At 44.6% G+C, this 21,618-nt stretch overlaps 1 protein-coding gene across 1 annotated transcript in view; it reads left to right on the forward strand.

Moving 5' to 3' along the window:
* Positions 1-1,441: 1,441 nt before the first annotated feature.
* The window catches only part of ap1m3 (adaptor related protein complex 1 subunit mu 3), a 55,188-nt gene continuing 35,011 nt past the window's right edge, over positions 1,442-21,618 (forward strand). Inside the window, exons 1-4 of the mRNA XM_056277005.1 lie at positions 1,442-1,599; positions 8,089-8,245; positions 9,763-9,830; positions 9,979-10,109. Of these exons, the coding sequence (XP_056132980.1) occupies positions 1,558-1,599; positions 8,089-8,245; positions 9,763-9,830; positions 9,979-10,109 (398 nt within the window). The 5' untranslated portion in view covers positions 1,442-1,557. The remainder of the gene's footprint in view (positions 1,600-8,088; positions 8,246-9,762; positions 9,831-9,978; positions 10,110-21,618) is intronic.

The raw sequence follows: 21,618 nt of genomic DNA on the forward strand, positions 1-21,618 counted from the left end.
TGGCGGACACTAGGGGCTATGCCTCTCACCCAGCAGGACTGTGAGCTGTGGGCGTGGTTTACGTTCCCGGGCTCGCCGGTGCGCGATATTATGAACCCTACATAGCCCTCGCCAAAATCCCGTACCCTGTCCCAAATCTCGCGAACGGACGCCGGATTTCCGCTGCGTTGCTAAGGAAACAATCAACTATCAACTCGGTGCGAAGCAAAGCTAACGTTAGCTACCTTCAATTTTGTAATTTTGTATTTTTCGCAATTTTGGACAGCTGGCTGCTTTTGTAATTTTGGACTGCTGGCTGTCAACAACAGAACGGAGGTAAGTAACGTTAGTTGTCTGAAAATGAACATATATCTAATAAATAGACTTTCTCACATTTAAGAAAGCTAATCAGTAAGTTGTTACCTGTGTATAAATGTAAAAGTCATATTACTACAATATAGGAGCTCGTTTTGTTTGTAGTCATGATAAGGGGTGAAGTATCCTATGCTCAAACGTGGAGCAAGCAAAGATTGAGTTAAAAACGTTAATGTTGATTGTGGATAACTTAGACAGGTTAAATTGTGGGTGTACAGCGTTTCCTTGATGAGCGCTAACCCCATAACAACATATTTTCGCGTTGCTACGGTGGCGCACACGTGACAAAGCCAGAAACGAGATTTTGGCGAGGCCTATGTAGGGTTCATAATATCGCCGCCGGTGCAGGGTTGTTCCTGCTGCAGTTAGTTTTTGGAGTTGAGGAATAAACATCAAACTCGCCTTGGTCTCCTGTGTTTTTCCTCATTCCTGCCACAATATCATACATCTCCATTTAAGATATCACAGGAAACCGAATAATTCAGTTTTAACTAAATTGCCATTCGGTGATATTAGCAATTCAAATCTTGATATTAAAAAATGTAATTTTAACAACTGAGAATCACAACTTCTCCCCTGTTCATTCAAATGTTGACGTCAAAACTAGAATTCCTGACATCAGCTGTATCCACCAAATCAACAAATGTGATTTTATCTAAAACGTATTTTATCCACAGCTAAAACGGAAAGTGTAATTACTCATACATTAATTTCTGGTAACAAAATGGATACTTAACTGCAGAAAAGTGAACGTGTAATATAATAATACTAATACTACTAATACTAATAATAGGTTGTGTTTTGATGGTAACCCTAGATGTGTGAAATTCGCGGGATTTTAACCTAACCTCAGCCTAACCCTAACCCACCGCTTAACCTCGCGCATGCACGTGTGCGAGAGTGTCGCAAATCCAGGGTTCCCGCCTGGACACGAGCAATAAAGGACCTGCCCCGGGTCCCACCGCCGCGGTCAAAGCCGTCCGCGCGCTCTCGTCGGGCGCTTCCCTTTTGGCCGACTCGGCGTCTCGTAAAGACCGACGACCCGGAAAAGAGCGAGGCGTCGCGCGGAGAGGCGAAGAGTCGCGCGAGCAAGGAGAGGCGAAGATGACGGGAGCGTCTTCCTGGTGAAGCGGCCGATATCCGAGGGCGCTGCGGTCACCGGCGGGCTACTTTACTGTTGTACCAGCAAACCTCCCGGCCGACATGTCGACGTCTGCGATATTCATCCTGGACCTTAAAGGGAAGGTGAGTGGCTAATAAGACGTCTCTCGGGAGATCGACGAGGCAAAGTTTTTTTGGTTTTTAATGAGCGTATCAACCTCAGTGCACCTGTCGCGCGCGTCCCTCTGTTCTGGAGGGTTCTACTCGCTCGGCAGGGTGGTTTTGACCGTACAAGCTGTAATGCGGGCTACAAAACCTCGCACTTTAAATGCAGATAGAGCCTAATTGGTGGCCATGCTCAAAGGGAGAGGGGAGAGGACCAGAAACAGAACTTGTTCAACTCGTTTGAGAGAGCAGTGTGTGTGTGTGTGTGTGTGTGTGTGTGTGTGTGTGTGTGCGCGCGTGCGCACAGGGCGGTTGTTGTTGCTCAGCTATGCGACTCCTCAGTTTCTCACGGTTACTTTAACCCAATACATCGATAGTTAAAAGAGATAGACGCCATCATGCTTGACACGCTTAACTTCATTTAAAGCCTGGAAGATCCGGCGCGCCGAGCCTATATTTGAACAAGGTAAACGGTCAAGGAGACCCATGTGTGTCTGACAGTGTTACTGCCAGGGGGATGGATTAATGCCTTATAGCCGTGACATGTGGTTTCTGGTTCTGCTAATTAAAGTCACTCTCTCTCTCTCTCTCTCTCTCTCTCTCTCTCTCCCCCCCCCCTCTCTCGCACACACTCACTTTTTCCCCTCCCTATCTCTTCTGCCCTGGGGCAAGTCACTAGCCATCCATCCACCTTCACACCTCCCCCCCCCCCTCTCTCTCCCTATCTCTTCTGCCCTGGGGCAAGTCACTAGCCATCCATCCACCTTCACACCTCCCTCCTCTCTCTCTCTCTCTCTCCACACTAACACCACGGTTTTTGGTACCCACTGCTGTCAAGATGATATTGAAAAAGGGGGCAGTGTTTTAGCTGTGATAGATAGGATGTTAGTAGGCGTGAAAAAACCCCAAAACAGGTTGATATGAGACCTGCCACACGCACTCATATATAAGTTTTACATGCAGTACAAACAGTTGCACACAGACTCACACAAGCTCAAAAGTGTACATAGATCAACACCTCCTTCACCGCAGCCTGCTGGCTACAGATTCTCTGTCTTTTTTTGTGTGTGCAGCCTGGTGGGACCTAATTAATGTCATTTATAATAATAATTTAAAAAAAAGAAGACTGAACTCAACAAAACCACAATTATTCCTGCCACAATTATTCCTAACGTGTCTCACAAGGCAGCGTTTCCAGGGAACAGTTTCCAGTTCACTTTTTTTGTTTCGTTTATCTGCAGTCAGAAAAAAAGTCAAGAATTCAAGCAAAATGGCATTTATGTCTTGAAAGGTTTTAAAAAAAATTCCCTCAGAACACACAGCTTTTCCCATTATGAAGTGCTGTGAGTCTTAGTTTGCACTTTACTGTTTTTCTAGCAGTGCATTTAAGATAAACATGTGGCACAGCTGGGCTGCAGAATGAATATATGATCGTGGTTGATAAAATGATCTAATAAGGTTATAATGCAATCCTTTTTGTCACCATCTTGCTTATATTTAAACTGAAACCACATCACACCTCTCTTTTTACGCAACATGTGTTGTGGAGCTATATTCTAATGATAGAACTTGTTATTCTCATGAAACAGGTGATGCTTATCTTTGCTTTAAGATTATTTTTTTTTGCGGTCAATTGCTTCACGCAAAGGGCCTATGTTGGCTCTTAACCTTCTAGAGGCCATATGTGATGCATATTCATTTCAAATATTAGTGTCCCTGATCTGCTGGTGTGTCCCGTAAACAAACTAAAGCCTTTCTGAAATAAATATATATAAACAAAAATATCAAGGTAATGTTATCCTTATACTCATTCAGTAGTAATATTTTTCTATGCTGCTATAGAAAATGTTAGATGAATGTAGTATTTGATGCTGATTTCCACTTGAATGCAAATACATAACATATAGACCAGAATACTATTATTTTTTCCATTTTTTAAAATTTTGATATACTTTAATGACCCCGTAGGGAAATTACGCTCTGCATTTAACCCATCCTAGCTGTGTAGCTAGGAGCAGCGGGCAGCCGCCGTGCAGCGCCCGGGGACCAACTCCAGTTGGTCTTGCCATGCCTTGCTCAGGGGCACAGGCAGGACTATAAACCCTAACACGCATGTCTTTCTGATGGTGGGGGGAAACCGGAGCACCCGGAGAAACCCCACCGCAGACACGGGGAGAACATGCAAACTCCACACAGAGGACGACCTGGGATGACCCCCAAGGTCGAACCCAGGACCTTCTTGCTGTGCGGCGACGGCCCTAAACCACTGGGCCACCGTGCCGTCCGGTATACATGAATATACACATTCATCAGCCAACAAGGTGCACACCGGACCTGTAACGTAACACACACTGCTCACTGGGTGCACCGTTCTGTGTAATGCATGCTGCATTTTAACAAGTTAATTGGCATGAGTGAAAATCTTTCTAACCTATCATATTGCTAATATTTTTGAGGCTTTAACGTTATAAATTTCAAGGCCAGACATCAGAGTCGCGCCTGTTAACAGGATAGCAAAGTACCGACTCTTCAATCGCCTTCCTTCAGATGCATTAAAAACATTTTGTGTGATCGCCATACTGTAACCGACATGGTGGCTAGCCTCGGAGCTAGCTGGAAAAAAGAGGTAGGCTAGCACCACCCCTCCTAACTTTGTAAGGCCTCATCCTCACCTCGAGCTCTCATAGACAGAAATATCTGTGTGACAAAGAAAAGTTCACTGATAAAGTGGTGGATGCACAGCGGGGCATTAAAAGGGTAGAACCGGGAACAGAAGAGCGGATGAGAAATTTGCCTTGACCCCGTCATCATATGTGCGTTTGATTGAATCTGCGCGAGTGGTAGTTATACCGGATGGGGATGATCAAATGTGGTTTGCAGGATGATTAATTTCTTACTGGTCCTTGAGTCTTGATGGAAATATTTTGCTTCCTGAAAGGCAGATCCAAAAGCGATTTCTCGATCAACTTATCATTTCAAGTCACACCGCCACTCTGGCGCCACAAATAACTGCAAATACGTGCCCCCTTTTTATGAAATATTGCGAAATATATCAATTGCTTGTAGTCAAAGCACGGCGCTATGATATGTGTGTCCTGAATGTGGGATTTGTTGTGTTTGACTGTGGTACTCATTGATATTGCATGACACTCCTGTGGCTCCTCATTGATGGAGGACACAGTGTGAAATGAAACCACCAAGCTCAGTTGTGGGTCTATACTGTGTTAACTGGCGCTGGTCCGGCATATGTAGTGATTTTGCTCCGCTTCTCCTGCAGACAGAACCATTTATCAAGACATTATCATACCATTGAGGGCCTTTACGTAAAAATGTCAATAACCGAATGTTGCCAGGCAACAAATGCATTTTAAGCCAGTAAGTAGACTCTCGTCCAGTATCGTTATGCATGCAGCAGAATGCTGCTCTGGGAAGTAACGTCTAAATTACAAACTTAAAATAATCGCAGGTCTTTTAGCGTTGCAGCCGTTTTTTTCTTTTTCTTTATACAAAACAGCTTTACAGAGCTTTGCCTGCACCTCATTCTCCCTCCGCGCTGACCTTTAAACTCTTCACTCTGTGGTCTCCGTCTCCCCTCACAGAGGCTGAGCAGTGGCCCGTTCATATCCCTTTCTATCCTGCAGATTACATTACTTTCCTGGTATTTCCTTTTTTGTATTTCTTATTTCCTGCTGCTTTTGTTGTCTCTGCCCTTCCGTGACCTCCGCACAATAGAGGTTCCTCTATGAGAAAAGGTTGGAGGCTCGGTGTGTGCGTGCGTGCATGTCTCTTTGTGATCTGTGTGTGTCTGTGTGTGAGTGAGATACCTCTAGCACTCGAGCTTTGATCTTTTCTTTTCTTTCTGTTTGAGTGTCTCAGCAAGACTCACTGCTGACTCATCTTGATACGGTTGTGTGTGTGGAAATTAGAAGTTGTGGTATTTCTCTGGGCTAAATGAGGTATGTCTTGAACAGCGTTGTGGGCTGATCGGGAGTCCATTAGGGACAGGTGCAGCTCAGTGTCATGACGAGTCATGTCAAGGTCACGTAAGCGCACTTCAGTGTTCCTTATTTAAACTAGCCGACAACTGCGGGACACAACTCCATCGCCAATTGTAACGTTTTTCATGACTTGGAAGTATTGTGAAGCGGTGACCCAGATCCTCAGAAGCGGTATCTGCCTCAGTTGTTATTTTATTTTTATTTTTTTCCGAAGGCTTTCAAGTATCTATGTTAAGATAATTAACACACCTTTCTGCAGCTGCTGCTCATGGGTAGGGCAACAGCACCGGGATGCAGCGAAGTGCTTTATAAAATATAGGCTGACCTACTGATAATTACCAGGGTTCGGCTTTTGTTGAACAGACCTTCTGTAAGCATATGCATTTGCCTTCATTACACAAATGTAAGCATTCAAACACCAAAACACAGCACAACTTTTTCTACCAGTTAGGAGGAAAAATGACAACTGACCTCGAGGTGTCACGATATACCGGTATGGACAAAAACGATGTAAGGACATGGTCGGTGGACAATGGCACATGGACAGGGCGGCACGGTGGCCCAGTGGTTAGCACTGTTGCCTAACAGCAAGAAGGTCCCGGGTTCGAACCCCAGGCCGTCCCAGGTCCTTTCTGTGTGGAGTTTGCATGTTCTCCCCGTGTCTGCGTGGGTTTCCTCCGGGTGCTCCGGTTTCCTCCCAGTCCAAAAGACACACATGTTAGGGTTACTACTCCTGTCTGTGCCCCTGAGCAAGGCAATGAAAAGAAGAACGGGAGTTGGTCCCCGGGCGCTGCAGCTGCCTGCTGCTCCTATACAACAGGATGGGTAACATGCAGAGAACACATTCATTGTAGGAATACAATGTCAAATAAAGTGGCTTTCATTTCGGCTTTCTATATCAGAATGGCTGGCTGCCAGCCTGTGGTCTCACACACAACCTGTCTGTCCCCTGCTCCCCTCTCTGTCCCCTGCTCCCTCTGCTCCCCACAAGTGACTTTGTTTCAGGTGACATTGTATTGATGGCAGATGCTGGACCTTGTGGCTCTTTTATCAGTTCATCATCTGGCTGCCTTTTCACTGTCCATCGAGTATAATCGTTCCTTTTGTACACTTTTGTACAGTTCTGGTTACCGACACTCTCGCCACCTCCCTACACTCTTATTTTGAGTGTAATTCATTTGTCAAAAGAGACAAAACGCACAATAAACAAAGTTAAACATGAATTTGACAGATAGCATTGTTATTTTTCTTTCAAATTTTCTATACATATCGTGATAATGTCATTACCGTGAATTCGTTTGGCCACGATAATCATGTAGGAAAAATCTGGGGCGTCCGGGTAGCGTAGCGGTCTATTCTGTTGCCTACCAACACGGGGGTCGCCGGTTTGAATCCCCATGTTACCTCCGGCTTGGTCGGGCGTCCCTATAGACACTGTAAGACCCTTTTCTGACCTACGTCACACATAGTATGCACGCGCATATTGGCAGCAAAAGAGGCACCTTCTCCCATCTCCAGTCAATGCAGAGTGCAAGTGGATTTTTGACTGATTGATATTTACATTTTTAAAATGTCATGTTGTTGTGTTGTGGGTTGCCAGAACAGGTCTAGCAAAACTAAAGGCATTAATTTGTACCGCATTCAATCGGGGAAACGACCGTTCAATGCAAACAGGCGAAGATTGTGGCTACAAGCAATAAAATGAGTCTAGATGAATACATAAGTGGCTATCATAACAAATAGAAGTTACATTGTAGCATAAATAAGAGGTTATAACATACAACTGTATGGTTGCAAATAATAAAATCAATTTTTGGCTGCCAAAATGCGCGCGCATACTAAATCATGTGATCACTCTTAACCAACTGTAAAATAATACTGTTTACAGCTATATTTTTTATAATAAAATATGGTAAAAGGGTCTATTTTTATACTACTGTTTACCAACTGTAAAAAGGTCTATTGGCCGTGTCTGCAGGTGGGAAGTTGGATGTGGGTATGTGTCCTGGTCACTGCACTAGTGCCTCCTCTGGTCAATCGGGGCACCTGTTCGGGGGGAGGGGGAACTGGGGGGAATAGCGCGATCCTCCCACGCGCTACGTCCCCCTGGTGAAACTCCTCACTGTCAGGTGAAAAGAATTGGCTGGCGACTCCACGTGTATGGGAGGAGGCATGTGGTAGTCTGCAGCCCTCCCCGGATCGGCAGAGGGGGGTGGAGCAGCAACTGGGACGGCTTGGGAGAAAAAAGGGGGGGGGGGTCAAATATCGTGACAGCCCTGAACTGAGCTATAAACACATTCAACTGCAGTGTTTCAAGCAAAAAAAAAAAAAGAAAAAAGAAAGAAATGCCAACACAAGTTATACTCACCCGGGAGGCTGTCATTGTTGAACGTCTGCAGACGTGGCTGGTTCTACTTGGCTGGACATACTGTTCACAGCGTGCACTGCTTCTGTATTCTGTATCACGCAGGTGCTGATCTCTCGCAACTACATGGGGAACATCGACATGAACGAGATCGACCACTTCATGCCCATACTAATGAAGAGTGAAGAGGACGCCGAAATCACACCGCTGGTCACCCATGGCTCTTCCCACTTCCTGTGGATCAGGCACAGCAACCTTTACTGTATCCAAACACCCCACGTCTAATGGTCCGCGACGCTGTGATGCCGTGTGCTGCCCGAGTGCCTGCCACAGAGGGCTTTTCCGATATGAGGCCTTATTCTCCCCACCATCTACAGAAAAGTTTAGCGTGATGAATACAATAGATTCTTTATTGTTCTACTTGAGCAAATTTGCTGCCTGTATATCAAAATACAAGTTCGCCTCCAAACGCCAAAACACAAGTTCATCGAAACAGGATGCAAATTTGCCTTCATACATGCTTAGATAATCTATACATACACATACCTCTATACAGTTAGATATGGATACACAGGTGCTACATTCCACACACAAACGCGCATGGCATTTAATAGGACATGGAATGCACATGACAAGGATGGGGTACTTCATTTAACGTCACTATGGCAAAGGTGACAAAACTTCCTCCAAAGCATGCTTTCAGCCCATAGGCCCTCTGTGACCAGATGGGAGGAGAGGGAAGAATGGGTTGTGGGATTGCATGGGGTCGTGTGTTATATTGTGAGTGCTTTACATATCTTTGGATAGACTGATTTATAGTAAGTAATAACAGTATACAGTGTGCAGTTATCATGGATAGATGCTACATTAAGGACTGTGTTTGTCCTTAACTTTTTTTCTGATGAACTCATAATGAGTTCCTCATCAGAATGAGTTCCTCGTCGGGGAATGAGTTCCTCATCCACGATGAGGAACTCATTATGAGCATTTGGGACATTTGCAGTCCATTTTCTAGTTTGGAAGTGAATTTCATGCATGCCAGCATCATACAATGCAAAATTCCCAGTACAGAAGGAAATGTTCCCAGTTTTTCACTGACATTTGAACTGCAGCCCAGGCTATTTACTTGCTTCTTATATCAACGTTGAGGCCCACCCGTCAGTCATGGGCATTTGTGAACAAGCAAGTCTGACTAGGGAGGCTCAAACAGAATTAGCAGACCTCACTTTCCTCTGCTGCAGTCATTGTGTTTAACAGTTTAGCTTCACCTCCAGTCTGAGTTGTGTCCTGTTCCATAGGCTGTGCTGTGCTCGCGGACAGACAGACAGACCGGCCGCTTCTGTTTCACCTCACATCATGTCTTGCATCTCAGCCAGTTGGAATCTGATGCACTAGGATCTGTTATGCAGTGCAAATCCTTTTTTTCTCTCAGAGGAATATTGGGCAGTCAGACGTCCTGAATCCCATTATTAATTCAACCTTATAAGGTGGTGGAGAGTAAGCAGTATTCCCAGCGCATTACACCAGACAAGCGAGCTGCTTTACATCTCCTTGACCATGTTCTCAGTTGCGTGCAAGTGCAATGCATCTTGGGAACCTTTTCAACAGCTAATTGCATGATCTCATGACTATGAAGGCACATCTAAAGGATATTTACCATCCAACTCCACCTTTCCTATTTAGGATTTGGAGACAAAATTGCATGTTTCTCAAGCAAGATTCTTTGCCCATGTCTCTCATAGATGAGCTATTGTTATTCCTATTCCAGTCCATTATCAGTGGTGGCAATGACCAAGAAGAATACCAATGCTGCTTTGGTGTATTCCTTCCTCTATAAAATAGTACAGGTGTGTGTTTTTCAAGTCTTTAATTATCCACACACTCAACTCACATGTACTCTTATTCACATCTACGCTGTGTAATAACCAGCAACACATTACACTGCTTACATGTTATGTAAGAGATTTAACATTTCATGTGTTTCTATGTGTGTAGGTGTTTAAGGAGTATTTCAAGGAGTTCGAGGAGGAGAGTATCCGGGACAATTTTGTGACCGTGTACGAGCTGATGGATGAGGTGATGGACTTTGGTTTTCCTCAGACCACGGACAGCAAGATCCTACAAGAGTAAGGAAAAACTGTTGTACTGTCATTGTGTTCACGCTATCGGCGGGCAAATTTAGAAGGACTGAATTTTGCAGGTCAAGACCCAAGGGGGTGGCTCACTCCCCGTCCTCTTCTTGATAATCTCACCTTTCCTACCCCCAAAGTACGATCGTTTGATTTAATCCCGGCATATTCCAAAGGAGGGCGGCACGGTGGTGCAGCGGTTAGCGCGGTCGCCTCACAGTAAGAAGGTCCTGGGTTCGAACCCCGGGGTTGTCCAACCACGGGGTTGTCCAACCACGGCGGTCATCCCGGGTCATCCTGTGTGTGGAGTTTGTATGTTCTGCGTGGGTTTCCTCCAGGTGCTCCGGTTTCCTCCCACAGTCCAAAGACACGTAGGCCAGATGAATCGGCCATACTACATTGTCCCTAGTTGTGAATGTGTGTGTCGGCCCTGTGACTGACTGTCCATGGCGTCTCCTCGCCTACCGCCCAATGACTGCTGGGATAGGCTCCAGCATCCCCACGACCCCAGTTGGGATAAGCGGCTTGGATAATGGATGGATGGATGGATATTCTAAAGGAATGTTAGGATGTTAATACACCGTCCTTTCTCACCACTCAGGATATCAGTATTGTGTATTTGGCTTTTTTTTTTAGGGGCAGGAGAAATTTTGATTCAAGTGTATGCCCCCAACCCTGGTGTAGGTCTCATTTCCACTGTTAAAGCCAATTTCTGTTCCTAAACAATCTGTTTTTTTTGTTGTTTTTAATGAGAGGACCGCACTCTGATCTTATTATTACATTATTACTAATACTGTTGCTGTTTCACTGAGTACATTTGCCGTTTTCCTCAAAGTACCCCACAGCACCTGTGACCAGGCAAAATACGCTGCACCACTTTTCAGACCGAAACGACCGGAGCTGTAGCAAATACTCTTCCTAGGCGGCGCCGCCATGGGGTTTTCGTGTTAGTAAACTGAAGGGTTGTTTTCGTTCCTTTTGACTCTTAGGAGCCATGTTCCTAACAAAAAGACATCCGGCGGTAACCTAGTCACGCAACCGTGGCAGCACAGCCTTCATGTTCGGCTAATCGCCTCGGCTTGTAATTGGTGTAGCACTTCTTCAGGGAAACTTTGTGTAACATAGGTTGTCATTGCTTTATTCATAATCTCAAGCACGCTTTGTTCCCTGGCTGGTGCAGAACTTGTGGGTGATTTATGTTCTACAGATAAAAACTTAAGTGTGTGTGTGTGTGTGTGTGTGTGTGTGTGTGTGTTGTTCATGGTCTGAATAAGGCTGCTAATCATCAGGCTCCTATTGACACACACACAATGTCACTGTCAGCTGGACACACTCCGGCAGAAAGGCGCTGGTCTTGTCTTTGCCAAGAAGACACACAGGGACAAACTGTCGTTTTTCTCTTATAGACACACAACACACATAGACCCTCACTGTGTCCTTTTTTCTATGAGCCATTTCTGCTCTCTGCTCCTGCCACGTCTCAACAACCATGATATCCCCCGTCTCTTACACCCCAATACAGTTTTACCGTGTGTGTGTGTGTGTGTGACCGATAGCATGCATTGTTGTTTCTGTATGTGACCTTGTGTTTGTGTGTGAATACTTGTGACTGTGGGCATGTGTGTGAGAGGAAGTGAAACTCCATGCACAGCCGAGACGTGTTTTTATATATGTATTTTCGCATTTGTGAATGTGTGTGTTTGTTTATGACCGCTGTTCGTATGCTAATCTGTCAGTCTGCAGCCAGCCCCTCTCCAGGATCCTCTCATTAGCATTTCTGAGGAGAATCAGGGCAAAACAGAACAAACAGCCGAGTAACAAAACAACCCAACATCAACCTCAGCCCACTTGTCACCGCCTTTCATCCCCCCACACCCTCAGACTGTGTACTTGTCAAGTGCGCGTCAGCGTGCTTTCAGGACTCTGCAGACGAGAGGAACTGGGACAGAAAACCAGGGAGAAAACATTCCCTCCATCAATCAAGTCAAAACTTGTTTATTTTGCCAATGCCATCGGATGAAAGTACCTCAACTTTTCAGCCATCAAAACAAAACAACCCAATGTTCACATTGAAGTTCAGGCATTTAAAAAAATTTTTTTACAGACCTGGCTTGGAACGGGTACGCACACGTCTGGGGTGATGAATTTTGGCCACCATAAAAAGGGACAGATTGATTTCATGTCACAATTGTTAGGTTGTAATCTTTCATCAATGTAATATAATACAAGGGTAAACAGGGGCCTTATTCTCAACGCCTATGTACTAGTCGCACGGGACTAGGATTACCTGGGACTAGGATTACCTGGGGACCTCTAGTAATTTGTAGTGATGCAGAGGTTGTCTGTGATCTCATTCCCGTGTGAAACAGCCATGTCAGTAAAAGTAGTCCCGTGCGAATTGGCATTTCAGTAATTCAGGATCGTGTTTCTTTTTTTAGCAAGGTTTTTTATTTTCTCTACATTTGGTGCAATCTCTGAATTCCTGTGCAGATTGGCACCGGAGCAAGAGGGCTTCCCAATGGTGTGGTTGTGCACCATTTCAAATTGCTTTTGGTTGGGTGTCCGGATAGTGCAGCAGTCTATTCCGTTGCCTACCAATACGGGGATCACCGGTTCGAATTCTTGTGTTACCTCCGCCTTGGTCGGGCGTCCCTACAGACACAATTGACCATGTCTGCAGGTGGGAAGCCGGATGTGGGTATGTGTCCTGGTTGCTGCGCTAGCGCCTCCTCTGGTCGGTCGGGGCGCCTGTTCGGGGAGGAGGGGGAACAGCGTGATCCTCCCACGCGCTAGACCCCCGTGGTGAAACTCCTCACTGTCAGGCACAACTCCACATGTATCGGAGGAGGCATGTGGTAGTCTGCAGCCCTCCCCCGGATTGGCAGAGGGGGTGGAGCAGCGACCAAGATGGCTCGGAAGAGTGGGGTAATTGGCTGGATACAATTGAGGAGAAACGGGGGATAAAAAATCCCCCCCAAAAAATTGCTTTTGGTCTACACAGCAATTAAAGAGTCTTTTCTCACATCCAATGCCTGTTTTTCTCCTTAGCAGCCACTGGTCATGTCGTTCAAGACCACAGAACTATATAAGACGTTCAAGATGTGGTTGCAGAGGAAAACAGGGTACAGGAAGTGGATGTCACGCAGAGCCTTGACATTTTCAATCATATCCAGGGGGATAATGTCAGTAAATTCAAGTACAATACAGAATTCGCTTATCCTGTGCAAATGCGCTGCACGAAACAGACTTCACAAAGGCCAAGGTGGGAGCATCACTGAAGAATTAGATTTTCCATCCACTGAATATTACATGTTTATACATGTTCTCTGTAAGCTTACAGCAGCATTCATGGAGAAAACGGCATTACTCTGGGAGGGGGGGGGCATGCTGAGAGTTTACAACTTAAAATATATTACATTTAGATTTTCTTGTTTAGCAGATGTTTTTATCAAAAGCAGCTTACAAGATATTCATCATTTTGTAGATATTGTGTTAACCTAGGCATCTTAAAGAACTGAATAATAATCATGTGACCAAGAGTACATGTCAAGTGCAATTAGTGTAAGAGCACAACAGGTGAATCACCAGTAGTGACGTGTAATAATGATAATAGCAATAACGTTTTTCAGAAAGATAAAACAATTGAGAATGAGGAGGGTTTGTGAGGTGGGAGGTGGGAGAAGGGGTGTGGTTATAGAGTGAGGACATGAATAGCGATTGTGAGAAGTAGAGGGCAGAGATTAGGCGAAGTGGTTAGTACTGATTCTAGAGGGAAGGCAGAGCAGCATGAGGGATTTAAGAGGGGCTGCAGAATGGAAATGCTATGTGTGTGTGTATACATACACAAGACATGCAATAGGTGTCAAATGCACAAAATGCACAAAAATAACAATTATAATGTAACAGATTACACAGAGCGAGGCAACGTAGAATACATAGTTAATGCATAAAAATTAACAAATTTAAACCTGCAGTGTGTAAGTTTTGTCTCCCTCTTCTGGCAATGAGAGTATTTACTTCTCTTCCTTCAACGCTCTCAAATGAGGAAGAGCTACGCCAACTGTTATAACCATTGGTGTAGCTCCCTGTCCTCGCCATCGATCACTTTCTATTTTAGACTTTAATCTCTCCTCTGAACGCTGAGTTTCTTTTTTTCTCTGGAGCGTCAGAAACTTTTCTTGAACGCTTCTTGGGTTTTTCTGCCACAGCTCCAAGCTTGGAAGCTTTCCGACAGAAAGCCCTGAAGGCAAGCCAGTTAGAGGCATGCGAATGCTTTCGTCACACAGAAGTTCAGCTCTGGCAAAGCAATCATTGCTGTTTGACGTAAAACACACCACTACATGGGAATGCGGCGCAGGAATGTCGCCACAGACACTAGATTTAAAACTCTGTTATGCTGCGAAATACAGAGATTTACCTGGCGGTGACAGGCTTAATCATCTTTGTGTGAACTCATTTGGCAAGGGCTTGAATGTCACGGACAATCATTTTTATGTAAAAGTCCTGCACTCTAGCTTTAAATGTGCTGGGTAATAAACTTGTAAAGAGATGGCAAGGCAAATTTAGTGAATCCGTCACCATCCATGAAAACATCAGGAGCCCCACAGATGCAGTCAAGAGCCGGTGGGACCCTGCACCATAAAACCAGCTCTGCTCAGTGGAGCTCTGCAGAGAGAATAGACTTCACATGCACACAAGAGGCGAGGGAGACTTCACATGCACACAAGAGGCGAGGGAGACTTCAACACAGCAGTCACACAGTGAGAGAAAGAAAAGAGAAGTGACGAGAGCGATGCAGAAGTTGTAATAGCTAAAACAAATAGTATAAAAACAATTTTAAATGAGAACAGCGCAAACAATAGCATTAGCCTCTAGATGGGTAGAATGGCATCCAAATGAAAACAGGACATATCACAAAGAGGCTCAGAAGTCATCAGGTGGTCAAAAGGGAGACAAAGATGATCCATGGTCATCAGACAGTTCATAAAGGAAGAACATCTGTCCTGGAAAGCCAGACAAAAGAGGGACAGAGAGCGAGAGAAAGGGGGGGGGGCAGGTGCACAACATGGACTGGACATTTGTGCTCAGAGATACAAACAGAAGGTTTGAAATTGTGCAGTGCATTCAGAAAGTTTATGATCATTCTCGTCGACAGGACAAGAGCAAAAAATTACCACTAAGACATTGATCCATCCATCCATCCATTATCCAAACTGCTTATCCTGCTCTCAGGGTTGCGGGGATGCTGGAGCCTATCCCAGCAGCCATACATTGAGACTGCGACCCTCCCAAAAGATGATAGTTGGAAAAAGCTCAGACAGAAGTCAAATTACCAAAGAGATAAAATGACTAGCTGAAAGCTAATGAGTTGAAAACTACAGTCACATTCTCTGATGTGGGCTGGGAGACTATTCCAAAGAAATGGGGTGCGGTAAGAGAATGCTCTGCAGCCTACAGACTTCTTTTTAACTCTGGGGACAGAGAGGAGGCCTGCACTTTGAGAGTGGATGGCACAATAAGGTACACAAGGCTATATAAGATCTGACAAAATATGAAGGGGAAAGCCTATTAAGTATTTTATAGATTAAAAGTAGCACTTTAAGTCAGATCAAGCAAGAATGAGGAGCCAGTGAAGGGAGGCAAGAATCAGTGTGATATGGTCGAACTTTTTTGTTTTAGTTGATATTCTAGCAGCAGCATTTTGGACAGCTGAGGATTTTTAGTGCTAGTGCGTGGCAGGCCGGAAAAAAGGGACATTGCAGTAATCTAATCTGGATAAAACAAAAGCATTGATCAGAATCTCAGCACCAGCCATGGACAGAAAAGACTGCATTTGGCAATAAGGGGGGAAAAGAGGTCTTGATGATTTCTCTAATGTGAAATTCAAAGAGAGGGATTGATCAAAAATAACACCAATATTTTTGGCTGTGGGAACTTTGGGAGAGCCCACAGTTGACAAGAGATACCATTTCTTGATCATAAAGGTGACTTTGTCGTTTAGGGCCGATAACCAGCATCTCAGTTTCTTCGGAATTAATTAGCAAGAATTTAGATGACATCCAATTTTTCACTACAGACAAGCATGCCTCTTGATTTCTGATATGATAATGACTGTCTGACTTGATAGGTACATACAACTGAGTATCATCAGCGTAGCAGTGGAAATGTATTCTATAGCTCCAAATAATAAGAGGTGTAAAGGGAGAATAGCAAAAGACCAAGAACTGAGCCCTGGGGTACGTCATATTTCACTGCAGAGAAATAAGATGTAACATTACCATGAAAGACACACTGGGCTGGTTTTCCAGATAAAGCCTAGGCATGAGTCTCATCAGTGAACCAGGGTGTTGATTTTCTTTGATGTCTAATTTTGGTAGTGAGAGGTGCCACTGGCTCAAGATTAGAAAGAATTGCATTTAGATCACTTGTAAAGCTATCGACAGATCCAGTCAATACAGTGAAAGGAACCAGGGATGCTGACATTCTGTCACCAAGTGCTGTTAGTGTTGATGGTCTGATATGATGGGTGCTGAACGTCCGTGCCACAGCTGTGAGGACAAGAAAGTGCCATCTGACATTTGATAAGAAAGTGGTCTGACACAGCAGATATAAGCGGAGAGATGGTCAAATCAGAAACAACCACACTACGTGCTAGAATCAGATTAGGAATGTTGCCACTGCAATGGATAGCATCTTGCAGCTACTTAACAAAACCAAAGGTATCAAAAAGAGCTGAAAAAGCCTTACCAAGAGGATTAGATGTTTTATTTAGATGGATATAGAAATCCCAAGGATTAAGATATTGTCAACATGAGTAGCAAGGTCTGACGAAAATTCCATGAAATCGTCTAAAAATTGTGAGTAAGACCCAGGTGGCCAGTAGAGAACAAGGTAATGTGGCAGGAGTCCATTAACCTGGACAGAGCTGTTTATGGCTGTTGCATAAGGAGATATGACTAACACGTAAAAAGATTCAAATTAAGTATCAGATTTTGAGCCAAGATTAAAGATAGAGTTATAAATTAGGGCAACTCCCCCACCTTTTTTGGTGGTGCGGCATAAGCACTAGTGTAGTCAGGCGGTGAGGCATCATTTAGTGATAAGAAAACATTTTGGTTTCAGTCAAGTTTTCACGTAAATTCAAATTCAACTTTTTTGTCATGTGTAGAACACAATGAAATTATTGTGCTCTGGCTTTCTCTGTCTTAACACAAGGGATACAAGGAGAAAGGACACAACAAACACCCCCCCCCCCAAAAAAAAGACAACAACACTGCAGACATACATAGACTATGTTCACAATAGGGGTGGGGGTGGGGAAACGATTCTTAGATGCATTGAGATTCTTTCATAAAAGATTATGTCTTTGCTTTTTAATGCCTGCTTCGTATCCCGCCTGATTGTAGGTATTGCATTTTTTTTTCTGGATTTTGACTTGTGTCTGCTTCCTTGTTTTGAACCTTATGCCCTTACCTCAGCTTGGTCGGCTTGACTTTTTTAAACATTTTATTTTTATCTTTTTCGATCTCTGGAACGGACTGTACTTTGCCCTGCCAGTAATTATCAGTAAAGTCACTCTTTTGCCTAACTCCAGCTTCTGCTCAGTAATCCTGCATGCGGGTCGTCTCTGATTTGTGACACAGCCACCATAGTCTTTTTCCGGTTTGTCCCTATATTGTCTTTCAGGGGCTTTGATGGCTCTCTGAAAGTCATAACTGTTTGTTTTTTTCTTGTAGCATTCCTTGTCTCCTGATTTAAAAGCAGTGGTACGCTCCCTCAACCTCAGGTGAATGTCACTGTTAATCCAGGGCTTCTGGTTGGGGTAGGAGCAAATAGTCCATACTGCGATAGTTCAAACATACCCAGTGACCGATTCAGCATACTCATCCAAACTCGAGGCTAAATCCTTAAAGATTGACCAGTCTGTTGATTCAAAACATAACTGAAGTTTGGATTCATGTTCTGTAGTCCAGCATTGTACTGTTCTCACAGTGGACTGCACACACTTCACTTTCTGCTTGTAGGCAGGGAGCCATAGGACTGAGAGGTGGTCGAATTTCGCAAAGTGAGGTCGTGGGATAGACCTGTAAGCTTCCTTGACCGTGGAGTAAGAGTGGTCAAGAGTCTTGTGCTTCTGGTTGGGCAGGTGACATGTTGGTAAAATTTGGTAGCACAGATTTCAGATTACAGTGGTTAACATCCCTTGCCACAACTGAAATGACCTCAGGGTGCAAGTTCTCCTGCCTGTTAATGGCTCTAGACAGTTCATCCAGCACTGCTGAGGCAGTAGCTTGCAGCGGTATGTAGACAGCAGTTAGCAACACACAGAGAAATTCCTTGGGAGATAGAAAGGTCTGTGCCTTATTGTTAGTTGGGCTATACAAATAAAATAGACTTGACGAACAGCATTGAGAGACTATTTCCATGTCAGTGCACCATGAATTGTTAATAAAGAAGCACACACCACCTCCTTTTACCTTGCCAGTATTCGTCCTTGAACAGTCCATGTAGTGCACAGAAAAACCCTCCGGTTGTATAACCCTATCAGGTGTATTAGGGCCCAGCCAAGTCTCTGTAACGCAGAAGACACAAACATCCTCCATGTCCTTTTTAGAGTTGAGGGACTGGACGTTAAAAAGCAGTATGCTGGGAATCGGCGGCAAGGTAGGATGCTGTCGTAACCCCACCAGGGTGCCACCTCATTAACCGCCTCCGGAAGTGCTGTCTGTAGCCATTACTCCATGGTGGCACCAATTTGTTGTAGGTAATCTCTTTCGGCAAGTCCCGCAGCTTCCAGCTGTTAGAAAAATCTAATCTTATGTCCAGTAAAGTTTGACGATTATAGGTAATTGTGCAAGATGCGTTTTGTGCAACAAAAGCGACGTAAAACACGAAAACAAACAAGGTGAGAGCAGCTCATAGCATGTCACCATAGTACGACGCCATCTTCGATCTCATCATGTGAGCCGAGCATATAAAAACTATGCTCCAAGAGGTCATTTACCAGCATTGCTTTGCAAGACAGTGATCCGATATTGATCAAGCCAATTTTCAGGGGTTGTGTACTACTAGAGTTGGCTGGGATAGGCCTTTGATATCAGTGGCGTGTCCAGACTTTTTTGACTGGGGTGGCCGAAGAGGGGCACTGACTTATGCAGGGGCGTCATGAAGTACGACAGACACACACACACACACACACACACACACACACACACACACACACACACACACACACACACACACACCCACACCGGAATAGCATTCATTTACCATTTTTTTGTATCCACTACCCATATCTACTTTAATTACTAACATTAGTGCCTTACATTCCTGTGTTTACAGTTTAATTTATAAGGTGTAAAAAATTATAAATAATAAATAAATAAATGCCTGGCAATTAACCACAATGTCATTGATATTATCAAGGCAAGGCTGACTGCTCTGCGCTGCTGTTTTGGATTTTTTTCTTTTGAAGAAATCCTGAATGTTCATATTTCTTTTCCTACTGTAATAGTCGCATGACACATACCACTTTATATCTTGCACAATACATTTAATTATGACTGTGACATGCAAAACTTACCCAGGCCTACAAAGTTACACAAGACAGATTTACATAGCTAGTGTTAGCAGCGCTGACATTAACAACAATGATGGCGAGTTTGCCATCAAGCTGAGATGGTAACAGACCTGCGCCACATTATGAAAACCAAAAAAGACGGGAAACCTTATAGCTCGCTACAGCTAAAACTTTGTTTTTTAATCGCTGGCACAGTATGTGTATTAGAAAAGTCTACTCGCATCTTTCAGGAGCGACAAATAGCGAGACAAGGCCAGCGTAACTCAGGTAGCCTGGAATCCCCGGAGACTTCTTTATGCGCGGATCTTCTACTTCTTCCTCATCTTCTTCTTCTCTCGATTTACTGGCGGATCGCAAACAACTTTAACGTGCATACCGCTACCTACTGTACAATTCTACCCATCAACCTTGTGTCACTTAAAAAAGTAAAGAGTGATGGTTTTAATCACCTCTCTCTATCTCTCCTTCTTTTCCCAGTATCCCCATCAGATTCCACTCCCGTCCCGCCTCTTTATGTGCGGTTGACCGCTCCGCTCCACATCAGAACAAGAGCTTATTCTTCTCTGGGTTTTTGGCATGCTAGACACTCCTGCCTCTGCTCATTACTGCCTCTCGGGTTAAAGACCAAATTGCACGAAAGTTCAGTTAAGTCCCGCCTCTGAAAGGGCAGATAGCGAATCATAGTTTAGGATAACGGTGTGGCACCTGGGATGGCCAACCAGACCCCTGGCTGCTCCCTGGACACGCCCCCGCTTTGATTGGGGCTAGCAGTGGATGAGGATTTTAATTGGGGCAAGATGTCTAAGGGTAGCAATAGAGGAATAGGGAGGCCTGCGTACATGTCAAGGGAGTGATATAGTTGTGATTTGGTGGGATGATTTGTGATACACAGCCACTGCAGGAGGTACACTGAACAAAAATATAAACGCAACACTTGTTTTTGCTCCAATTTTTCACGAGTTGAAATCAAAGATCTAAGACTTTTCATGCACACAAAAGGCCAATTTCTCTCAAATTTTGTTCACAAATTTGTTTAAATCTGTGTTAGTGAGCACTTCTCCTTTGCCGAGATAATCCATCCACCTGACATGTGGCATATCAAGATGCTGATTAGACAGCATGATTATTGCACAGGTGTGCCTTAGGCTGCTCACAATAAAAGGCCACTCTAAAATGTACACTTTGATCCCACAGCACAATGCCGCAAGTTTTGAGGGAGCGTGCAATTGGCATGCTGACTGCAGGAATGTCCACCAGAGCTGTTGCCTGTGAATTGAATGTTCATTTCTCTACCATAAGCCGTCTCCAAAGTCGTTTCCGAGAATTTGGCAGTATATCCAACCGGCCTCACAACCGCAGACCACGTGTAACCACGCCAGCCCAGGAACTCCACATCCGGCATCTTCACCTGCAAGATCGTCTGAGACCATCCGGACAGCTGATGCAACAGCTGGTTTGCATAACCAAGGAATTTCTGCACAAACTGTCAGAAACCGTCTCAAGGAAGCTCATCTGCATGCTCGTTGTCCTCACTGGGGTCTTGGCCTGACAGCAGTTCATCGTCGTAACCGACTTGAGTGGGCAAATGCCCACCCTCTTTGGCATGTGGCACTTTGGAGACGTGTTCTCTTCACGGATGAATCCCGGTTTTCACTGTACCGGGCAGATGGTAGGCAGCGAGTATGGCGTCATGTGGGTGAGCGGTTTGCTGATGTCACGTTGTGAATAGAGTGGCCCATGGTGGCGATGGGGTTATGGTATGGGCAGGCATATGCTACGGACAACGAACACGGGTGCATTTTATTGATGGCATTTTGAATGCACAGATGCCGTGACGGGATCTTGAGGCCCATTGTTGTGCCATTCATCCACCATCACCTCATGTTGCAGTATGATAATGCACAGCCCCATGTTGCAAGGATGTGT

This window comes from Lampris incognitus, chromosome 3, assembly GCF_029633865.1.
Source record: "Lampris incognitus isolate fLamInc1 chromosome 3, fLamInc1.hap2, whole genome shotgun sequence".
Taxonomy (NCBI): Eukaryota; Metazoa; Chordata; class Actinopteri; order Lampriformes; family Lampridae; genus Lampris; species Lampris incognitus.